This window comes from Eubalaena glacialis, chromosome 2 (genome assembly GCF_028564815.1).
Source record: "Eubalaena glacialis isolate mEubGla1 chromosome 2, mEubGla1.1.hap2.+ XY, whole genome shotgun sequence".
In the NCBI taxonomy this organism is placed as follows: domain Eukaryota; kingdom Metazoa; phylum Chordata; class Mammalia; order Artiodactyla; family Balaenidae; genus Eubalaena; species Eubalaena glacialis.
The window spans coordinates 158,362,834-158,383,607 of record NC_083717.1 but is presented as its reverse complement, the minus strand read 5'-3'; the positions used below and the strand labels follow the sequence as shown (position 1 = coordinate 158,383,607).

Here is a 20,774-nt window from a genome sequence, read left to right as displayed (position 1 = left end):
TCTTTGGTTCTTAGAAAAGGAATTGATATAGTAATGATTTTAAGTATCAAATAATTAAAATGAGGACGAGACTAAAGTTTCATTAAAGACAATTGTTCTTTAATAAGTGTCTTCAGTATCAATAAATCTAGAATAAATTAATAGAGGAATTTCAAAACCGATTTCAGGGTTAGTAAAGAAAACCAGGGCTTCATACTTCTGTTCCATGTTCTTCAAATCACACCCACCTGATTTTTTTTTTTTTTTCCTCCTCTTATAAAAATTCCTCTCATTCTGGGGCTGTTCCATTTCCTGGGAGACACCACCAGCAAAGGAAACTCATACCCCACTTACTTGCAGCCCTTCCAGTGCACAGTTTCTAAATGCCACTTTTTTCCCACAATTATTTTACCATTTTTCATGAAATATGATAATACCATAAAAATATATTTAAATATTGGTACATTATAAAATTATAAAGTTTATATTAATAAAATAATTATCTTATTTTCAACATGTCCTCATTTAACTATGAACTTTATTTTAAATCAATTATAAGACAAAAAGCTTGAGTTTGCAACAGTAAATTTAAAAATAATATCGTATGTTTTCTTTGGGACTAATATATATTAAAATCTAAATTGAATTATAACTATAATATAGTACCATAAAATTTTTCTTATCCTCTGATAATGTCCTTATAGTTTGTGATTTTAAAAGGCAGTTGGATTATGTTTGTAAACTTTAGTTTTTGTGTGTTTAATTTCAAGCATACAGAAAAGTACAGAGACTAATACAACGCCACGTACCTACCACGCAGATTTAAATTTGACATTTCTCTCCAAATTTGCTTCACTTGTTCTTTGAAGAAATAAAACTTCACTGACAAAACTGAAGACCATTTTGTAACCTCCGATCCCATTCTTCACTCTTGGGATGGATGATATAAATAAATTTTACAGTAGGATCAGACATCAACCAGTAAGGATCTTTGCCACTCCTAGCACTGGGGCCTCTGCTGCTGAGCATTAGTCATCTTGGTTACTGGATTGTAAGGGAAGTGAATGGACCCAGAGTCTGGGGTGGTGAGAGATGAGGGTGTTAGGGCAGCTGCTATTACAAGTCTATGTGAAAGTACTACTGGACCATCCTGGACCATTTTTTTTCCTTTTCAGAGATAACTTCTGAACTAAGTGTATAGCCTTTATGTCCATGTTTTTAGATATATGTGAATGCTTCTTATGTTGTTTTGGGGATTTTAAAAATTACATAAATGATATTCTACTAGACATAACTTTCTACCTTGCTATTTGCACTCAATCTTATGTTTTTGAGAGTAGTTCTTTTTGATTCACATAAATTTAGTCTGGGCATGTTAACTGCTGCATAGAATTCCATTACAAATTATAGTAATATATCAGTTTTTATACATTTTAGTTTTTTCTTATATAAACAAGCTGCAGTGAGTATTCTTGTACAGCATGTCTCCTTGTTCATATCTTCTAAACTATGAAATAAGAAAAGTTTTCAAGCTGTATTTGAAAGAACTTGACTACAAAAATTAATTGCTGGTTGAATATTTCTTACTTTTATAAATTAAAAACCTAATTGAACATAGTATTATTTTTTTCTTTTTATTATTGGTGTTTGAAATCTTAGTGATATTGTGGTGTACTAAAAATAAGACATTTAGCACATTTTAATCAATTTGCCCTTTTGTTTTAGATCTCAGGTACACTGTCAAGTTAATCATGCTTAGTTCATGGTACAGTATCATCTTTCTGTGCAAGGCCCCTCTCACTTTATTTTTTTCTCCATCTCCATTTCTATCTCATCTCAGTCTAATATGTTTGACGTATGTCTTTGGATATATATGCATCTTAAAAAATATGTAGTTTTGTTTTGTGAATGGATTTTTTAAAATATAGAACAAAAAGAATAAAAGAATATAGAAAAAATAGAATAAAAAAATAGAAAAGAACTATAAAATGTATACACACAGGTTAGGTAATAAAACAAATACCTATGAACCCATCACCTAGTTTCATAAAACACTGCCACTACCTTAGAATCTTCCTGTGTGCCCCTTACTAACTGAATCCCTTTACTCCCACCTAAACTTAAAAATAGTGGATATTTGAGTTTTGTGTCTATCATTCCCTTGCTTCTCTTCCTAGTCTTATCACTCATATATGTATCCCTAATAAATATTAATTTTATCTGTTTTAAAAGTTTATTTAACAGAATTATACTGCTTTTGTGTTTTTGTTACTTCTTTTACTTCATGAGATTTGTGTTGATCTATGTACAATTATTCAATAATTATTCTATTGTACAAATATACCATAAGTTACTTATCCATTAAACTCTTATTTGACATGTGGGTTGTTTTCAGTTTTTTGCTTTTTTGAATAACATTGATAATCTTTGCTTTTAACTGGAAAGTTTAGTCCATTTGCATTTATTGATATTACTGATTATTTGGGTGTATTTCTATCATCATATGTGTAATCTATTTGTCCCATTATTTTTGTTTCCTCTTCCCTCCTTCTATCATACCAAAAACTGATTGTTTTTGTTTTGTCGTGTTGCATTTATTTCTTTTTTCTCATTCCATTTTTTCCTTTTCTACTAGTTGATAAGTTATATGCTGTATGACTATCGTTTAACTAGTTATATTAGCTGTTTTAACATATATACTTAGCAAAGTTAACTGAAATCTGTATGGTTACTCTTGAGAAATATGAATATTTTATAGTGCTTTAAACTGCTTTTCTCCTCTCAGTGTATATGCTTTTTTTGTCCTGCATTGGTTCTATTCCTTATTTTCAATCCCATAAATCACACTTTTTAAATTAATTAACGCTTATGTAAATATACCCACATAATATTTACTGTATGTTCTTTATTTTACTAGTCTTTCTTGTATCTCAGACTTCGTGAGTTCATTTTCTTTCTATGTGAAATGCATCCTTTAGAATACTCTTAAGTGAGGACCTATTGGTGGTAAATTCAATTTTTGTTTGTCTAAAATATCTTTATTTTACTCTTAATCTTAAAACATAATTTAAGTATAAAATTCTGGTTGGCAGTTACCTTATATCCTTGATTTGAAGAAATACTACTATTTTATCCACTATTTTGAAATTCAAAAGTATGTTTTCAGCTAACCTATCCATATATGAATTAGCATCAACTTTAAGCTGCAGCCCAGTTGCAGAGATGTGAAAATTTGTGCATCTTGACTCAGTAAAAGATGATATATTTTTCTTAGTACATTACAGATATCATTTTGCTGTTTCTCAGCCTCTGTTACTATTGAGAAGTCACTCACCAGTCTAACTGCTATTTCTTTGTAATTATCTGTCCTTTCTATTATCCGCTTTTTAGATCTTTCTTTGATGTTCTGCAGTTTCATTATGAGTGTGGAGGTAAAGAAATTCTTTTTAGTCACTTTTCTTGGGATTTGCTAGACCACTTAGATTGGTATCTTTCAACAATTCTGTAAATTTATCAAAACATTATTTCTTCAAATAGTGTCTCTTCCCCATTCTCTAGAATGTAGCCTTCTTGGACTCCAAATAGACGTATGATAGGCCTTCTCATTTCAATCTCTCTGCCTTTAAACTCTCTTTCACCATTTATTTTTTCCTATATGCTTGATAATTTCCTTCATATTTGAGTTCAGTCATTCCTCAGCTATGTCTAAGTTGCTTTTTAATGTGTCCATTCAGTTTTCAAATTAAAACTATTACACTTTTTATTTCTAAGAGTCTTATTTGGTTGTTTTTCCAACATGTTTTCCAATATGTTAATTCTTTGTGGTCTCTTGTGACTTAATCACATTTTCAAAAGTTCTCTGTTTTTTTAAACATTTAAACATAGTTATTTTGTATTCTCTTGTGCAGGCCTATGTTCCTAGTATCTTGGTAAGCATAAAATTCTAAAACCTGATAACTTTAGAAAAATGTATTTTGTTCCTTTAATACATTAAGCACCATGTGATATATTTATACTTTTTAGAGATTTAGATTAACACATTTTTCTTGGCTTCATTTGAATCATATAAACTTTGTTCTTAACCAGTTATGCTAATTAAAATTTAGAACATTATACACTCTTTTGACAATAGGAGGAGATATTGCAATACAGGTAAATCTCCCTAATTTTTACCCTCAGTAAGGTGTGAAAGAAACACAAAATTGATGTTGATTTACTGAAATCAGATTTTTTTAAAAAATCACTTTGTGTAATGATAGAAGCGTAGGAATTGATTTATAATCAAAAATAAAACAAATACTGGTAAATCTTTCATCAGTGACCTTATAATAGTTCAAGTTTCTGTAAAGGTTTTACTAGATGTGAATTAAAATTTCCCCAGACATTTTATATGTGTTTTCTTGATTCCTACACTCTCAGAAATTATGTTTATTAGATGTGCTGCATTTACTTATCGCTGGTGTTGTAAATTGTCAGGTAAGAATTTTTAGAAAAATGTAAAGTAGCCTTTTAGGTTAACATGTTACTTGCTACTTTCTTGAGACCTATTTTATTTGTTAGGATAGCACCTCAAAATGAATATTTTAAAGTTGTATTTTATTTAGAGTTACTTACTTGAGTTTGTGTGGGCTAAAACATTGCGGTTTTTGATTTATAGGTTATATGTTTAATTAATTAATTTGAAATTTCTTTTTGTAGGCTTGTTTTGATCCACCTCTTGAAGTGGTTCCCACCAGGAACCCAATCACGTGCAACAAAAGGGCAGCTGACCCAGTCCATCCTGACCTTGCTGGTTTGTTGGTGAAATACAAGAATCTTTTAGCTGAGGTATATGGATTACCTGAAAATAAAACACCATGGGAAATTATATCCTCTGTAGGGAGAGAAACATTCTGATAAAAGGCTCAAAGTATTATCTGAACTCAGTTTTGCTGTTTTCTCAATATCGAAGCCTCTTATCACCGAGGAGCACTAATGTAGACCCAAATCTGTCTTTTGCCAGAGAAGTCCCTTTGAAGATGGTATAATACGTAGTGCCGCTTTTGAGTTACTGCTGAATGCTGTAGTATTAGAACATTGCTTAGGAACTGCCATGCTCAAAATGTATATAATAATAATAGTTACATGTATTAAGCATTTTTCAATGGAAAGGGTGAGTTCCCACTTTCCAATATAGTACCAAATGGCAAATACCCACTGCTCTTATTAAATACTTAATGAAACATCTGAGTAATATCAACAGATGAAAAAGAAACCACATTTGTAGGAAATGCCTTGACTTTTCCCTTGACACCCTGTGATGAACTAGAGAGTGCCTATAGGAATTCTGTAGTTGAACTCAAGTACCCTAAAATATTTGTTGCAAGAGATAGGTAACCAAGTTTGGAATCCCAAAGGCCAGTGTCATTGTTAAAGGTAACATGATGTGGCTGCTTATGTCTGTATTGCCTCTATGGTTACCTTTAAGTAAAATGTTCTAAATGCTTTTATTGGGACACTGACCAGCCTTTTGAATAAGTAGCTATCTATGGTGTCTGTATTGGTTTGCTTGGGCTGCCATAAAAAAGTGCTACGGACTGGGTGGCTTAAATAACAGAAATTTATTTTTTCACAGTTCTGGAGGCTAGAAGTCCAACATAAGGTGTCAGCAGGGCTACTTTCTTCTTTTTAATGTTTTCCCCAGCTTTATTGCCATATAACTGACATAACATTGTGTAAATGTAAGATGTACAACGTGGTGATTTGATATACACACGTATTGCAAAATATTACCACAATAAGGTTGGTTAAAACATCCATCACCTCACATAATTACTTTTTTTTTTTTTTTTCATCATGAGACAGTTGGTTTCTTCTGAGGCCTATCTCCTTGGCTTGTAGATGGCCATCTGTTCTCTGTGACTTCGCTTGGTCACTGTGTCCAAATTTCTTCCTCTCATTAAGAACATCAGTCATGTTGAATTAGGGCTCACCCTAAAGATCTCATTTTAACATAGTTACTTCTTTAAACACCCTATCCTCAAATACAGTCACATTCTGGGGTACTAGGGGTTAGGACTTCAACATATGAATTTTGAGGGGACACATTCAGCCCATAAGAGTGGCTTTATTCCTTGAGACCTCTTTTCTGCTCAGGACCTCATTAAAGTTCTTTTCTGCTATCTCATCAATAGCCTGACTCCAGGTTTCATGTAAATAGATAGATAGATAGATAGATAGATAGATAGATAGATAGATAGATAATTTCTTTCAATTTTTTATGCTAACATTTTCCCTCTTTTAGCATAGAGAGGTGAATAGAAATTAAATTTAAACATAATTTATATAGATACAATAAATCTTATGACACTTTGGAGACATTTCTTAATTTGTTTTTTCTTTCAGGAAAAAAATGTGATGCAAATCCCTGAAAATTGTAGGAGTTTTACTATGGGTAGCATTGTTGTTCTTCTCCACAGAATAACTTACTACTAATACTTCTGAAGTTTGGGATTTTTGATAATTTGGATTTGGATTCAGTTAGGGTTTATGTCTATGCCTAATTCATAAAAAACCTTTTAAACCAAATTGTCAAAAAAGACAGGTTTTAAACCTTGTTTAAAGAAAATATGTAAGCTATTTTCAAGAATTTCCAAGTACTTTTTAAAAGCAATTTTCTACATGTACATAAAGCATTTGGTACCTATACATATTTTTCATCTATTTGTCAAAACAGATATCTAAAAGGCTCTACAAGGTCTCATTTTGACTTGATTTTAGATACTATATACATTAAAAAGTATTCCATAGCTCATATTGGCATTTTCTGAATTTAATAAAAATTAGTGACAGTTTAACTGTGTCAAACTTATTTAAAAAAAAAAAAAGTCTACTGATTTCAGTAGAGTACCTTCAGCATGAGTCATCTTTCCCTTTTCCAATAACCTATTATTTAATCCTACAGGAACACAATTGTCTTGATGAGACAGTTTTTCTCTTCACTGCATACATGTAAATCTTTTGTTATAATTAACTTTATCTCTTTGTGGGACATACAAAAATAATTATCATGTGTTTCTGTCCAATGATGGAGAAACAGGTGAAAGAGAGCTATATTTAGGAAAAGCCAGGTATAGAAGGGATAAATATTAAAGTATTCAGTTGGTGATTGTGTTGTCTAGTTTAGGCAATATGATATTGAGCTAAAACTCTTGCATAGTGCTAGGTGGGCTGCTGTAGTAATAAAAGTTAAACAGGGAATTCCCTGGTGGTCCAGTGGTTAGGACTTGGCACGTCCACTGAAGGGTTCGATCCCTGGCTGGGGAACTAAGATCCCACAAGCCATGCGGCACGGCCAAGGAAAAATTAAAAAAAAAAAAAAAGTTAAACAACTTGTAAAAAAAATTACTGATAATATGTATAATAAGGGCTAGTGTCTTAAATTTAAGATAAATTTAATGTGTTTTGCCAGTATTTTTAATTTGATTTTCATGGAAACTTTTATTTGTGAGGGCGATATGACAGTGTTTTTTGCAGATAAGATGTTTTCTTCCCTTAGTGTAGTAAAAAGGCAAATAGTAGAAAGCTGGTAGATGCATCCAGCTCTGGAAGGACGAATGGAGGCAATATAAATTTTGCAGCTAAAGAAAAATATATGAGAACCAGTTATTAATTTTAATTGAAATTTTTATTGAGGTAATTGTAGATTCATTTGCAGTTTTAAGAAATAATACAGAGAGATCCACTGTAAATTTTGCAAAGTTTCTCCCAAATTTTGCAAAACTATGGTATAATGTAACAGCCTAAATGTTGACATTGATACAATACAATCCACCAATATTATTCAGGTTCCCCCAGTTTTACTTGTACTCATTTGTGTGTTTGTGTGTATCAAGTTCTAAACAGTCAATCAAAATACTGAACAATTAGTTTTAACAGAACAAAGATCCTTCCCATTGCCATTTGATATCCACACCCACTTCCTTCCCATCCCCAACTCCTGGCAACCACTAATCTCTTCTCCATTTCTAAAATGTTGTCATTTCAAAAATGTTATATACTGAAAAAAAAAAAGTTATATACTCAAAAAGCTAAACATAGAGTTATCATATGACCCAACAATCCCACTCCTGGGTAAATAGACAAGAGAATTAGAAATATATTCACATAAAAACTTGTAAATGAATGTTCACTGTAGCATTTTTCATAAAGCCAAAAAGTGGACACAACCCAAATATCCATCAGCTGATGAGTAGATATGCAATATGTGGTATATCCATATAGTAGAATATTATTTAGCCATAAAAAGGAATGAAGCCCTGATTCATGCTCCAACATGGATGAACCTTGAAAACATTATGCTAAATGAAAAGAAGCCAGTCACAAGAGGCAACATATTGTACGATTCCATTTATATAAAATGTACAGAATAGGCAAATCCACAGAAACAGAGAACAGATTAGTGGTTGCCAGGAGCTAGGAGGAGGGGGGAATGGGGAGTGACTACTAACAGGTATGGGGTTTCTTTAGGGGATAATGAAAATGTTCTGGAATTAGATCATGGTGATGGTTGCACAACTGCGAATATACTAAAAACTGAATTGTACACTTTAAAGGGTGAATTTTATGGTATGTGGATTATATCTCAATTTAAAAAGTAAAAAATTGTTCAATATGGCTGCACAAGTCTATGAATATACTAAAAACCACTCAACTGTATACTTTAAATGGATGAATCCATGAATTATATCCTAATAAAGCTGTTTTTAAAATGTTATACGAAAGAATCATGCATATGTTACCATTTGAGATTGGCTTTTTCATTCAGCATAATTTCCTGGAGATTTGTTCAAACTGTTGTATCAATAGTTTGGTCCTTTTTATTGCTGAGATTGTGGTATGTATGTACCACAGTTTGTTTAACCATTCACTTGTTGACTTGTTGGTTTTTTAGCTATCACAAATAAAATTGCTATGAACATGCATGTACAGGTTTTTGTGTGAACATAATTTTTCATTTCTCTGGGATAAGTGCCCCAAAATACAGTAGCTGGGTCATATGGTATTTGCATATTTAGTTTTAAAAGCAACTGCCAAACTATTTTCCAGAGTATCTGGACCATTTTATCTTCCTACCAGCAACGTATGAGTGATCTGGTTTCTCTGCATCCTCACCAGCATTTGGTGTTGTCATTATTTTGTATTTTAGATATTTTAATATGTGAGTAGTGGTATCAAATTGTTGCTTTAATTTGCATATCCTTAATGGCTGTTGATGTTGAACCTATTTTTTAAAACTATTTATTTATTTATTTATTTATTTAGGCTGTGCCAGGTCTTAGCTGCGACATGTGGGATCTGTTTTTTTAGTTGCATCATGAGGACTTCTTAGTTGCGGCATGCATGTGGGATCTAGTTCCCCGACCAGGGATCGAAACCAGGCCCCCTGCATTGAGCACAGAGTCTTACCCACTGGACCACCAGGGAAGTCCCTGAACCTATTTTTATGTGCTTATTTGCCATCTACATATCCTTTCCGGTAAAGTTTCTGTTCAAGTCTTTTGCCCATTTTTTAATCAGATTGTTTTCTGAGAGTTTAGAGTCCTTTATATATTCTAGACATAAGTCCTTTGTTGACAATTTTTATCAACAAGCTGTATCTGAATTTGGGGGTTACCTAAATTTAGCTAAGTTCTGAATATATTTCTGGTTCATTATGTCCAAATGCAACATCAAACTATTCAAAAATTTGGATTCTTTAATATAAAAGATAACAGGCATACCTCTTTTATTGTGTTTCACTTTATTGCACTTCGCTGATATTGTGTTTTTCACAAACTGAAGGTCTGTGGCAGGCCGGCTTTGAGAAAGTCTATGGGCACTATTTTTCCAACAGCATCTGCTCACTTCATGCCTCTGTGTCACATTTTGGTAGCTTTCGCAATATTTCAGACTTTTTCATTATTATATTTGTTGTGGTGATCAGTGATCTTTGATGTTACTAATGTAATTGTTTTGGGGACCACAAACTGTGCCCATATAAGATAGCAAGCTTAATTGATAAATGTTGTGAGTTCTGACTACGCCACCTACTGCCATTCCCCATCTCTCTCCCTCTCCTCAGGCCTCCCTATTCCCTGAGACACAACAATATTAAAATTACGCCAATTTATAACTCGACAATGACCTCTAAGTATTAAAGTGGAAGAATGAGTTGCACATCTCTTGCTTTAAATCAAAAGCTAGGAATGATTAAGCTTAGTGAGGAAGGCGTATCAAAAGCTGAGATAGGCTGAAAGCTAGGCCTTTTGCCCCAAACTGTTAGCCAAGTTGTGAAAGCAAAGGAAAAGTTCTTGAAAGAAATTAAAAGTGCTTCTCCAGTGAACACACGAGTGATAAGAAAGTGAAACAACCTTATTGCTGATATGGAGAAAAGTTCTTGTGATCTGGATAGAGATCAAACCAGCCACAGCATTCCCTTAAGCCAAAGCCTAATCCAGAGCAAAGCCCTAACTCTCTTCAATTCTAGGAAGACTGAGAGAGGTGAGGAAGCTGCAGAAAAAAGTTTGAGGCTAGCGGAGTTGGGTCATGAGGTTTGAGGAAAAAGCTGTTTCCATAACATAAAAGGTGAAGCAGCAAATGCTGATGTAGAAGCTGCAGCAAGTTATCCAGAAGAACTAGCTAAGATCAAGATGAAGGTGGCCACACTAACCAACAAATTTTCAATGCAGCCTCCTATTGGAAGAAGATGCCATCTAGGACTTTCATAGCTAGAAAGAAGTCAATGCCTGGCTTCAGAGCTTCCAAGGACAGGCTGACTCTCTTGTTAGAAGCTAATGCAGCTGGTGACTTTCGGCTGAAGCCAGTGATCATTTACCATTCCCCAAGTCCTAGAGCCCTTGAGAATTGTGCTAAATCTATTTTGCCTGTGCTCTGTAAATTGAACAACAAAGCCTGGATGACAGCCCATTTGTTTACAACATGGTTTACTGAGTATTTTAAACTTGCTGTTGAGGCCTACTGCTCAGAAAAAAAGATTTCTTTCAAAATATTACTGCTCTTGGTCACCCAAGAGCTCTGATGGAGATATACAATGAGGTTAATGTTATTTTCATGCCTGCTGATACAACATCCATTCTGCAGCCCATGGATCAGGTAGTAATTTCAACATTTTTTTTAAAGATTTTATTTATTTATTTATTTATTTATTTTGGCTGCTCTGGGTCTTAGTTGCAACACACGGGATCTTTTAGTTACAGCATGCAGACTTCTTAGTTGCATCATGTGGACTCTTGGTTGTGGCATGCATGCGGGATCTAGTTCCCCGACCAGGGATAGAACCCGGGTCCCCCACGTTGGGAGTGCGGAGTCTTACCTACTGGACCACCAGGGAAGTCCCTAATTTCGACTTTCAAGTCTTATTATTTATGAAATACATTTCGTAAGGCTATTGTTGCCATAGTGATTCCTCTGATGCATCTGGGCAAAGGAAATTGAAAAACTTCTGGAAAGGATTCATCATTCTAGATGCCATTAAGAACATTTCTAATTCATGGAAAGAGTTTAAAATATCAACATTAACAGAAACTTGTAAGAAGTTGATTCTAACCCTCATGAATGGCTTTGAGGTGTTCAAGACTTCAGTGGAGGAAGTCCCTGCAGATGTGGTGGAAATAGCAAGAGAACTAGAATTAGAAGTGGAGCCTGAAGATGTGACTGAATTGCTGCTATCTCATGATAAAAATTGAACAGATGAGGAGTTGCTTCTTATGGATGAGTAAATAAAGTGGTTTCTTGAGGTAGAATCTACTCCTGGTGAAGATGCTATGAAGATTGTTGAAAGGACAGCAAAGGATTTAGAATATTACATAAACTTAGTTGATAAAGCAGGGACAGGGTTTGAGAGGATTTACTCCAATTTTTAAAAAGATTTCTGTGGGTAAAACTCTTTCAAAAAGTATTACATGCTGAGAGAAATTGTTTGTGAAAGGAAGAGTCAATTGATGCGGCAGACTTCATTGTTGTCTTATTTTAGGAAATTGCCTCAGCCATCCTAACCTTCAGCAACCACCACCTGCTTAAGTCAGCAGCCATCAGCATGGAGGCAATTTCAATTGCCTCCATCAGCAAAAAGATTATGACTCACTGAAGGCTCAGATGATGGTTAGCATTTTTTAGCAATGAAGTATTTTTAAATTATGGTACGTACATTGCTTTTTTAGACATAATGCTATTGCACATTTTATAGTATAGTGTAAACATAACTTTTATATGCACTGGGAAACCAAAAAATTCATGTGGTTCGCTTTATTGTGATATTTGCTTTATTGCAGTGGTCTGCAGTATCTCTGAAGTATGCCTGTAATGCAAGAGTGGTGGGTTTTTTTTGTTGTTGTTTTGTTTTTTGGGGGGTTTTTTTGTAATTCATAAAATCATGACTTTTTAATCACAATAAAATATTGCTCAATGCCAGTTTTTTGTTATATAAGCTGTAATTTTTTTGGACTTTCCTAAATATTCCACTACATGTGTCAGACTTTTTTTTTTTAATTTTTATTGGAGTATAGTTGATTTACAATGTTGTGTTAGTTTCAGGTGTACAGCAAAGTGAATCAGTTATACATATACACATATCCATTCTTTTTTAGATTCTTTTCCCACATAGGTCATTACGGAGTATTGAGTAGAGTTCCCTGCGCTATACAGCAGGGCCTTATTAGTTATCTATTTTATATATAGCAGTGTGTATATGTCAATCCCAATTTCCCAATTTATTCCTCTCCCCCTTACCCCCTGGTAACTGTAAATTTGTTTTCTACATCTGTAACTCGATTTCTGTTTTGTAGATAAGTTCATTTGTACCCTTTTTTAAGATTCGACATATATGCGTTATCATATGATATTTGTCTTTCTCATGAAGGAGTGTTTTTAAATCTTAGAGTTTGCAAATCACTGTTTATCTGGAGGAAGTAAAAACTAGAACTGTCAAGTCCTCTGGAAGACTAATTGACAAAGTTTGGTCATTAAAAGGAAAATTAAGCTAGATCTAGAATCAATGTTGTGTGAGTCTGAGACTTATGCTACCTTAAGTACTTTTCAAGAAACCTGTTACCTAACATTATCTTAAAAATACCCTAACAATAAGATAACTAAAAATAAGATCTTAAAACATAGTTCTTATATCCTAGTACAGGGAAATGGGACCACTGCATTACACAACTCCAGGGGACATTCATTATTTACACGGTACCGCTGAACCACTGCAGTTCAGAGAACCCCCTAACTTACTGGTTAAAATAATGAAGATAATGCTGACAGACTTGAGCAATTATTGTGATTACCAGAAATTGGGATCATTTGATAGGAATCAAGTTTCAGCTCAGCATTTGTTGAGGTTCTGCCATGTGAAAATTACTAAAATAAGGCACTTGGGAGGTGAGGATATAAAAATAAATTAACCATGATTCTCATCCACAAAAAAATTAGAAGGTGGGGAGATAGGCATATACAATGAAAGGAAATACCAGGTAAACTGAGCATAGGCTTCTTGGAGGTAGGGGCAGTTAAGGTGAAACTTGAAGGGCATAGAGGTTGAAGATAGGGGTGTAGGAGGACTAATCTGGTGGTCCAGTGGTTGAGACTCTGCGCTTCCACTTCAGGGGGCGTAGGTTCGATCCCCGGTTGGGGAACTAGGATCCCACATGCCGTGCGACATGGCCAAAAAAAAAAATAAATAAATAACTGAAGATAGGGGTGTAGAACTGTAAAAGTAGGTTGGAGTCAATGAAGTAGCCAGAATAACATGCTATAATGAGTTTGAAGTTGATGGGGAATCATCACAGTGTTTTGTTTTGTTTTTTTAAATTAATTAATTATTTTATTTTATTTTATTTTATTTTGGCTGCACTGGGTCTTCGTTGTTGCACGCGGGCTTTTCTCTAGTTGCAGCGAGCAGGGGCCACTCTTCGTTGCGGTGCGCGGGCTTATTGCTGTGGCTTCTCTTGTTGCGGAGCATGGGCTCCAGGCGCGCAGGCTGCAGCAGTTGTGGCACGCGGGCTCAGTAGTTGTGGCGCATGGGCCTAGTTGCTCTGCAGCATGTGGGATCCTCCAGGGCCAGGGATCGAACCCGTGTCCCCTGCAGGTGGATTCTTAACCACTGCGCCACCAGCGAAGTCCCCAACACAGGGTTTTGAGGAGAAGTGATATTATATGATCTGAAACAGCTAAGGGCAGAATAGATATTCTTTGCTTGTGTTCTTGGAACATTCTGTTCATACCACTGTTATTGCGCCTGTTATGGTATATTCTAGTTGTTTCCAAATTGGTCTCCCTAGTGAGCTGGGAAATTTTTGAGAGTTCTTAATCTTCTCAGGATCCCCAGAGCCTAGCACATGCCTGGAACATAGAAGACACTAAAGGCTTGTTTGTTGAATAAAGAATGTCTCAGAGGGTTGCTAGATTGGAGGTGGGAAGACCAAGTACGATGTCTTACAACAAACAGTGCATGAGATGGACAATGAAGCCCTGAAACAAGACAAAGACAAATGGGAAAAAGGGGTAGATATGAAAGACATATTAGAAGTACAATGAACAGACTAAATGACTTGAGGGGGAGAGTTAAAAACAAAAGGGTGAGTAAAAAATGACTCTGATCTAATTAACATGTTTTTAAATGAATGAATTTACATATAAATGAATTTTTAACTTTTTTTTTTTTTCCACACTGCACTGTTTGCGGGATCTCAGTTCCATGACCAGGGATTGAACCCGGCCACAGCAGTGAAAGCTCAGAATCCTAACCACTAGGCCACCAGGGGGCTCCCACTTTCCATTTTTTAAACATTTGATCTTGCTATTAAGAGGTATTTTCTAAATAGATCTTTCATAGAATATTTAACCCATTATTTTAAGTAAATTAATTTATGATTAAATAAATAGGTCTTAAGACAGGATCTGATTTGTAATACATAGACTCAGAGGTGAAGCAAATCACATATTTTGATAATAAATAGAAACTGACAAATGAATGAAGAGTGGAAGTGCTCAAGAAATGCCATAAAAGAATAGTTCCTTTACACAAGGAGTAAAAGTTTCACTTGTGTGAAAAGTAAGAAGAGGGTAAAAAATCTGATCCTAGAGTTTAGTACAAGGTAAAAAGATTTAAAACATTTCGTTATCAACCAGTGACGCTGAGTTCTCTTAACTAGTGACTTCACTTTTTTTCTCTAGGGAGAATTTGCTAAATTTATTTCACTAATGATTCTATTCTATTCTAAGAAGTTTTAGTTTAATAATGCTATAATTTTTTAAGGACTCCTGTCGTCACTACTTTATACTGCAAAACCGATTTCTCTTTAGAATTTTGCCAGAATATCCTAAAAACCCAACTTTAGACTATAAGCCATTTCCATTTCCTCTATGGTAGGAAGGTTGTATTTATTCTAGGAGGATTGCTCAAGGATCAAAACTATAGAACAGCTTTTAATATGCATATTTTGGGGGAAATGAAACAATATTTTATAAAGAAGATTGGTCATGTGCTGGAAATGGCATTAAAAAGCAATCTAAATGATGAAGTCAGTGCAACCCTGGAGGCTATGGTGCTGACCATGAAGAGTTTATTGAATTCTGAAGATTCTTCTTCATGCTGAGAAGCTTTATCTGGCTTCTAAACTGTAAAATTCATTTTAAAAAATTTACCTCTTTTATGGTCACTTAAAGGAAAACAAAACACGACATAGGATTTGTCACATCCAGTTTTGCATTGTTCTTTGATACCAGCACTAATGGAAAGAAAATCAGGGAGGGAGATAAAAAGGAGACAGATGGTTTCATGAAAGCCAAGGATCAGTCATGGAGTCACTGCAGAAAACAGAAACCACTCTGACTTTTCCGAAAAAAATTATTTAATACAGAGAATTACATGTATACAAAATGATTGGAAAGTCTTTGTGTGGGAGCTGGGGCCAGTGTTGGATGAATGTGTGCAAAGACACACCACTGTAGATGAGATCCGAAGGTCCAGAAGTTGCTGCTACTGCCATTGAGCATTTCTTGCACAGCCACAGCTGCCTTTCAACTTCCACAAAACTGGTAAATAGGTAATGAAATGTTTTTTCTGTCCCACTCCTTGAACTTGCTTAGCAGCAGAAATAGCAGTGGGAAGATGGTCTTTTCTCCTTTAATTTAAACTTAATGAGAATGCATCTCTCTTTGGTGCAGCTCAGTTTACATAAAGCATGGGTCTCAAAGTGTAGTTCTCCAGATCAGCAACATGAACATCACCTGGAAACTTGGTAAAAATACAAATTCTTAGTCCCAGGCCAAACTAGAAACTCTGGGGGTGGGTCTAGCAATCTGTTTTTAAAGAAGACTTCCAGGTCACTCTGAAGCATGCTAAAGTTTGAGAACCATTGGCCTAGAGAATCCCAGCCTCCAAAAACGAGTCTGGAAAATAACAGTTTTATTTCTACTTCTATGGAACAAGAAGACATCAGGAACGGGAATGGATACCAAGTGCCAATGACTGTACCCAGCAAAAGAGCATGGCCAATGGTGTCAAAAGCTTCAGTGACATGTGGAATATGATGACAACTGAAAAGAAATGTTGAATCTGACACAATAGAAGAGTTTCCATGGTGAGGCATAAGGGATGAGAGATGGAATGATATAAAAATTGATTTATAGTAGATAAAGAATGAGCACAGAGTGTTCTTACCATCAGTGTGGCTGGGCAATGACGAGGAGAAATGGGTTTTAGCTTGAGCTCAAATCTTTCACTTCATCTTCACGACCTTGTTTGAGCACCACCCTGCTCCATTTCAGATACTTTAGTTGCTTCTGCAGCTAATTAGCAAAGTTTGTGGAGTGCTTTTTTGGATGACTTAATTTCAAGTTCCAAGGGAGCACAAACTGCAATTTAGTGTACATCTGCAATTTAGCATATGCTTATAATTTAGTGTATAGTTATATTCTAATATGTGCCAGACACTATGTTAGGCCCTTGATATATGTTATTTTTATTTCTTACAACCAGAATGTAAGGCGGATAAGAAAATTTAACTTATTTGTCTTGGCCACAGTCTGTCTTGTTCCTCCAGATTTTGAGGTCTTTCCACTCTTCCATATTTTCTTTCTCTATAAAATTACTGGCTTCACAGGCGTGTGTTTTTTAAATAGCAGTATGATTAGAAAATACATAAAGGTATGTTTTGAGAACAATAAGGTTTATTTCATTGTTTGAATTCCACAGAATGTTTTAGACACCGACTTATACACATACTGGATTAAAAATTTAGTTTTAAATGCTTGATCTTCGTACCTCCTTTGCTGCTGGGAATTATAGCATTTCTAATTAATGTAATTTTATTCAGTAACAAAGTATTCCTGAACTTTTTTCTGGTTATAAAGCATATGCTGTTTTGCAAAGTCAAATGAAAGCATTTCCTCTAAAATCAGGAAGAAGACAAGGGTGCCCACTCTTGCCACTATTATTCAACATAGTTTTGGAAGTCCTAGCCATGGCAATCAAAGAAAAAGAAATAAAAGGAATCCAAACTGGCAAAGAAGAAGTAAAACTGAAACTGTTTACAGATGACATGATACTATACATAGAAAATCCTAAAGATGTCACCAGAAAACCACTAGAGCTAAACAATGAATTTAGTAAAGTTGCAGGATACAAAATTAATACACAGAAATCTCTTGCATTCCTATACACTAACAAAGAAAGATCAGAAGGAGAAATTAAGGAAACAATCCCATATACCATTGCAACAAAAGGAATAAAATACCTAGGAATAAGCCTAAGGAGGCAGAAGACCTGTACGCAGAAAACTATGAGACACTGATGAAAGAAATCAAAGATGACACAAACAGATAGAGAGATATATCATGCTTTTGGATTGGAAGAATCAATATTGTGAAAATGTTAAAAAAAAAAAGTCTACAAATAAGTGCTGGAGAGGGTGTGGAGAAAAGGGAACCCTCCTACATTGTTGGTGGGAATATAAGTTGGTGCAGCCACTATGAAAAACAGTATAGAGGTTCCTCAAAAAACTAAAAATAGAGTTGCCCATATGATCTAGCAATCCCACTCCTGGGCATATATCTGGACAAAACTATAATTCAAAAAGATACATGCACCCTTATGTTCATAGCAGCACTATTCACAATAGCCAAGACATGGAGACAACCTAAATGTCCATCGACAGATTAATAAAGAAGATGTGGTACGTATATACAATGGACTACTTCTCAGCCATAAAAAAAGAATGAAATAATGCCATTTGCAGCAACATGGATGGACCTAGAGATTATCACACTAAGTGAAGTAAGTCAGAAGACAAATACCATATGATATCACTTATACGTGGAATCTAAAATATGGCGTGGGATGAATTGGGAGATTGGGATTGACATATATACACTATTGATACTATGTATAAAATAGATAACTAATGAGGACCTACTGTACAGCACAGGGAACTCTACTCAATGCTCTGTGGTGACCTAAATGGGAAGGAAATCCAAAAAAAGAGGGGATATATGTATACATATAGCTGATTCACTTTGCTATACAGCAGAAATTAACACAACATTGTAAATCAACTATACTCCAATAAAAATTTTTTTTAAATAACAATAAAAAGAAGAAATTTGGCTTTACTTTCTTACTGGTTCATCAGGTTTACACACAGCCTATTAAGAAATTTGAACAAATTAGATTAAATTAAAAGTTAATTGACCCTTGAATGTCAGCAGTGCCTCAATTTTCTTCATCTAGTGAACTTTTTTCACTTATCAGATAGAAGAGCAGAGATTTTTTTACATGCTACCCAGAGGTAAATAACTTACCTCACAGCAGCTGCACCCCTTGCTTCTCCAATCCTTTTTGGACTCTTCCCCCAGTGGCAGCCATTGGTGGCTCTTTTATGTCATGTGATGTCTCATATCATTCTTGGTTCTCTTTATAGCTTTATGATCTCTTCTTTCCTTTAGTTGCCTTAAAATATATATATAATCAATTTAAGCCTGGCTCTTTCTCTTGACTCTTCCCTCTACCCATTTCTCTGATCAGCACAAATAAGGCCAGGAACCAAGTGGTATAAACATAGGCTGCTCTTTAGAAGAGAGGCCTGTGACCACATTCCCTTTTACAACCCATCATAAAACAAAACATCCACGGCCAAAGCATCAAGTATTTCTTTTCTGCTAGAAATTATAAAATTCATTATTTGTCTAATTTACTTTTATAACAAGATTTAAACAAAGTTAATGTTGATGAGAATAAAATCACTTATTCCAAACCCTATGTGTCAATTTGACATTATTATTATTATTATTTTTAATATGGTACCTGACTTTTTTTTTTTTTTAATTTATCTATTTATTATTTATTTTTGGCTGTGTTGGGTCTTCGTTTCTGTGCGAGGGCTTTCTCTAGTTGCAGCGAGCGGGGGCCACTCTTCATCGCGGTGCGCGCACCTCTCACTATCGCGGCCTCTCTTGTTGCGGAGCACAGGCTCCAGACGCGCAGGCTCAGTCGTTGTGGCTCACGGGCCCAGTTGCTCCGCGGCATGTGGGATCTTCCCAGACCAGGGCTCGAACCCGTGTCCCCTGCATTGGCAGGCAGATTCTCAACCGCTGCGCCACCAGGGAAGCCCTTGACATGATTTTTGAAATGTATTTAACATTGGAATCTACTGTTAGGAGATTCAGAAGTCTTCGTTTTATTGTATAATAATGTATAATTTAAATACTCATAATAATCCCACTACTGGGCATATACCCTGAGAAAACCGTAATTCAAAAAGAGTCATGTACCAAAATGTTCATTGCAGCTCTATTTACAATAGTCAGGACATGGAAGCAACCTAAGTGTCCATCAACAGATGAATAGATAAAGAAGATGTGGCACATATATACAATGGAATATTACTCAGTCATAAAAAGAAACGAAATTAAGTTATTTGTAGTGAGGTGGATGGACCTAGAGTCTGTCATACAGAGTGAAGAAAGTCAGAAAGAGAAAAACAAATACCGTATGCTAACACATACATATGGAATCTAAAAAAAAAAAAAAAAAATGGTCATGAAGAACCTAGGGGCAAGATGGGAATAAAGACGCAGACCTACTAGAGAATGGACTTGAGGCTACGGGGAGGGGGAAGGGTAAGCTGGGACAAAGTGAGAGAGTGGCATGGACATATATACACTACCAAACGTAAAATAGTTGGCTAGTGGGAAGCAGCCGCATAGCACAGGGAGATCAGCTCAGTGCTTTGTGACCACCTAGAGGGGTGGGATAGGGAGGGTGGGAAGGACGGAGATGCAAGAGGGAAGAGATGTGGGGACATATGTATATGTATAACTGATTCACTTTGTTATAAAGCAGAAACTAACACACGCACACACACACACAAATACTCATAATGATTTAAAATCATGAAGTTTCTAAAACCAAATTTATAAATGATTTTTAAATAACACTTTCCCTTTCTCATTAGCTAAGAAATCTTCGAAACAAACTTTTCATAAAAGAAACTTCATTGCAAGAGATGAAGAATGAGCTAGAAAGTTACAAAGAAAATAATGTGCAACAGTCATTCCAGATAATGTCCCTGAAAGATGATATCAAGGACCTAGAAGAACTTATTGCTTCTCTAACCAGAATTAAATCTTTGAAAAACACCAATATTCAGAGTCTTGAAAGAGGCAACTGGGATCTAACTAGAAGAATTATAGAACTAGAAAACCTTCTAAGGTAGGGAATTTTCTAGTTTGTTTTCAAAAATGTCATTTGTCATAAGCTTGCA

The 20,774-nt window shown here is 35.0% G+C and overlaps 2 protein-coding genes across 4 annotated transcripts in view; both read left to right on the top strand.

Annotated features, from left to right (window-relative positions):
• ZBTB25 (zinc finger and BTB domain containing 25) overlaps window positions 1-16,476 on the top strand; it is a 121,416-nt gene extending 104,940 nt beyond the window's left edge. Inside the window, exons 4-5 of one of the 3 annotated variants that reach the window (XM_061180897.1) lie at window positions 4,678-4,806; window positions 16,448-16,476. In XM_061180897.1, the coding sequence (XP_061036880.1) occupies window positions 4,678-4,688 (11 nt within the window). In that variant the 3' untranslated portion in view covers window positions 4,689-4,806; window positions 16,448-16,476. Of the gene's footprint in view, window positions 1-4,677; window positions 4,807-6,363; window positions 6,405-16,447 lie in introns of those variants that run through there. The other 2 variants (XM_061180900.1, XM_061180896.1) reach the window with 2 other exon arrangements.
• LOC133084715 (uncharacterized) overlaps window positions 1-20,774 on the top strand; it is a 48,550-nt gene that overhangs the window by 4,053 nt on the left and 23,723 nt on the right. The window lies entirely within an intron of this gene.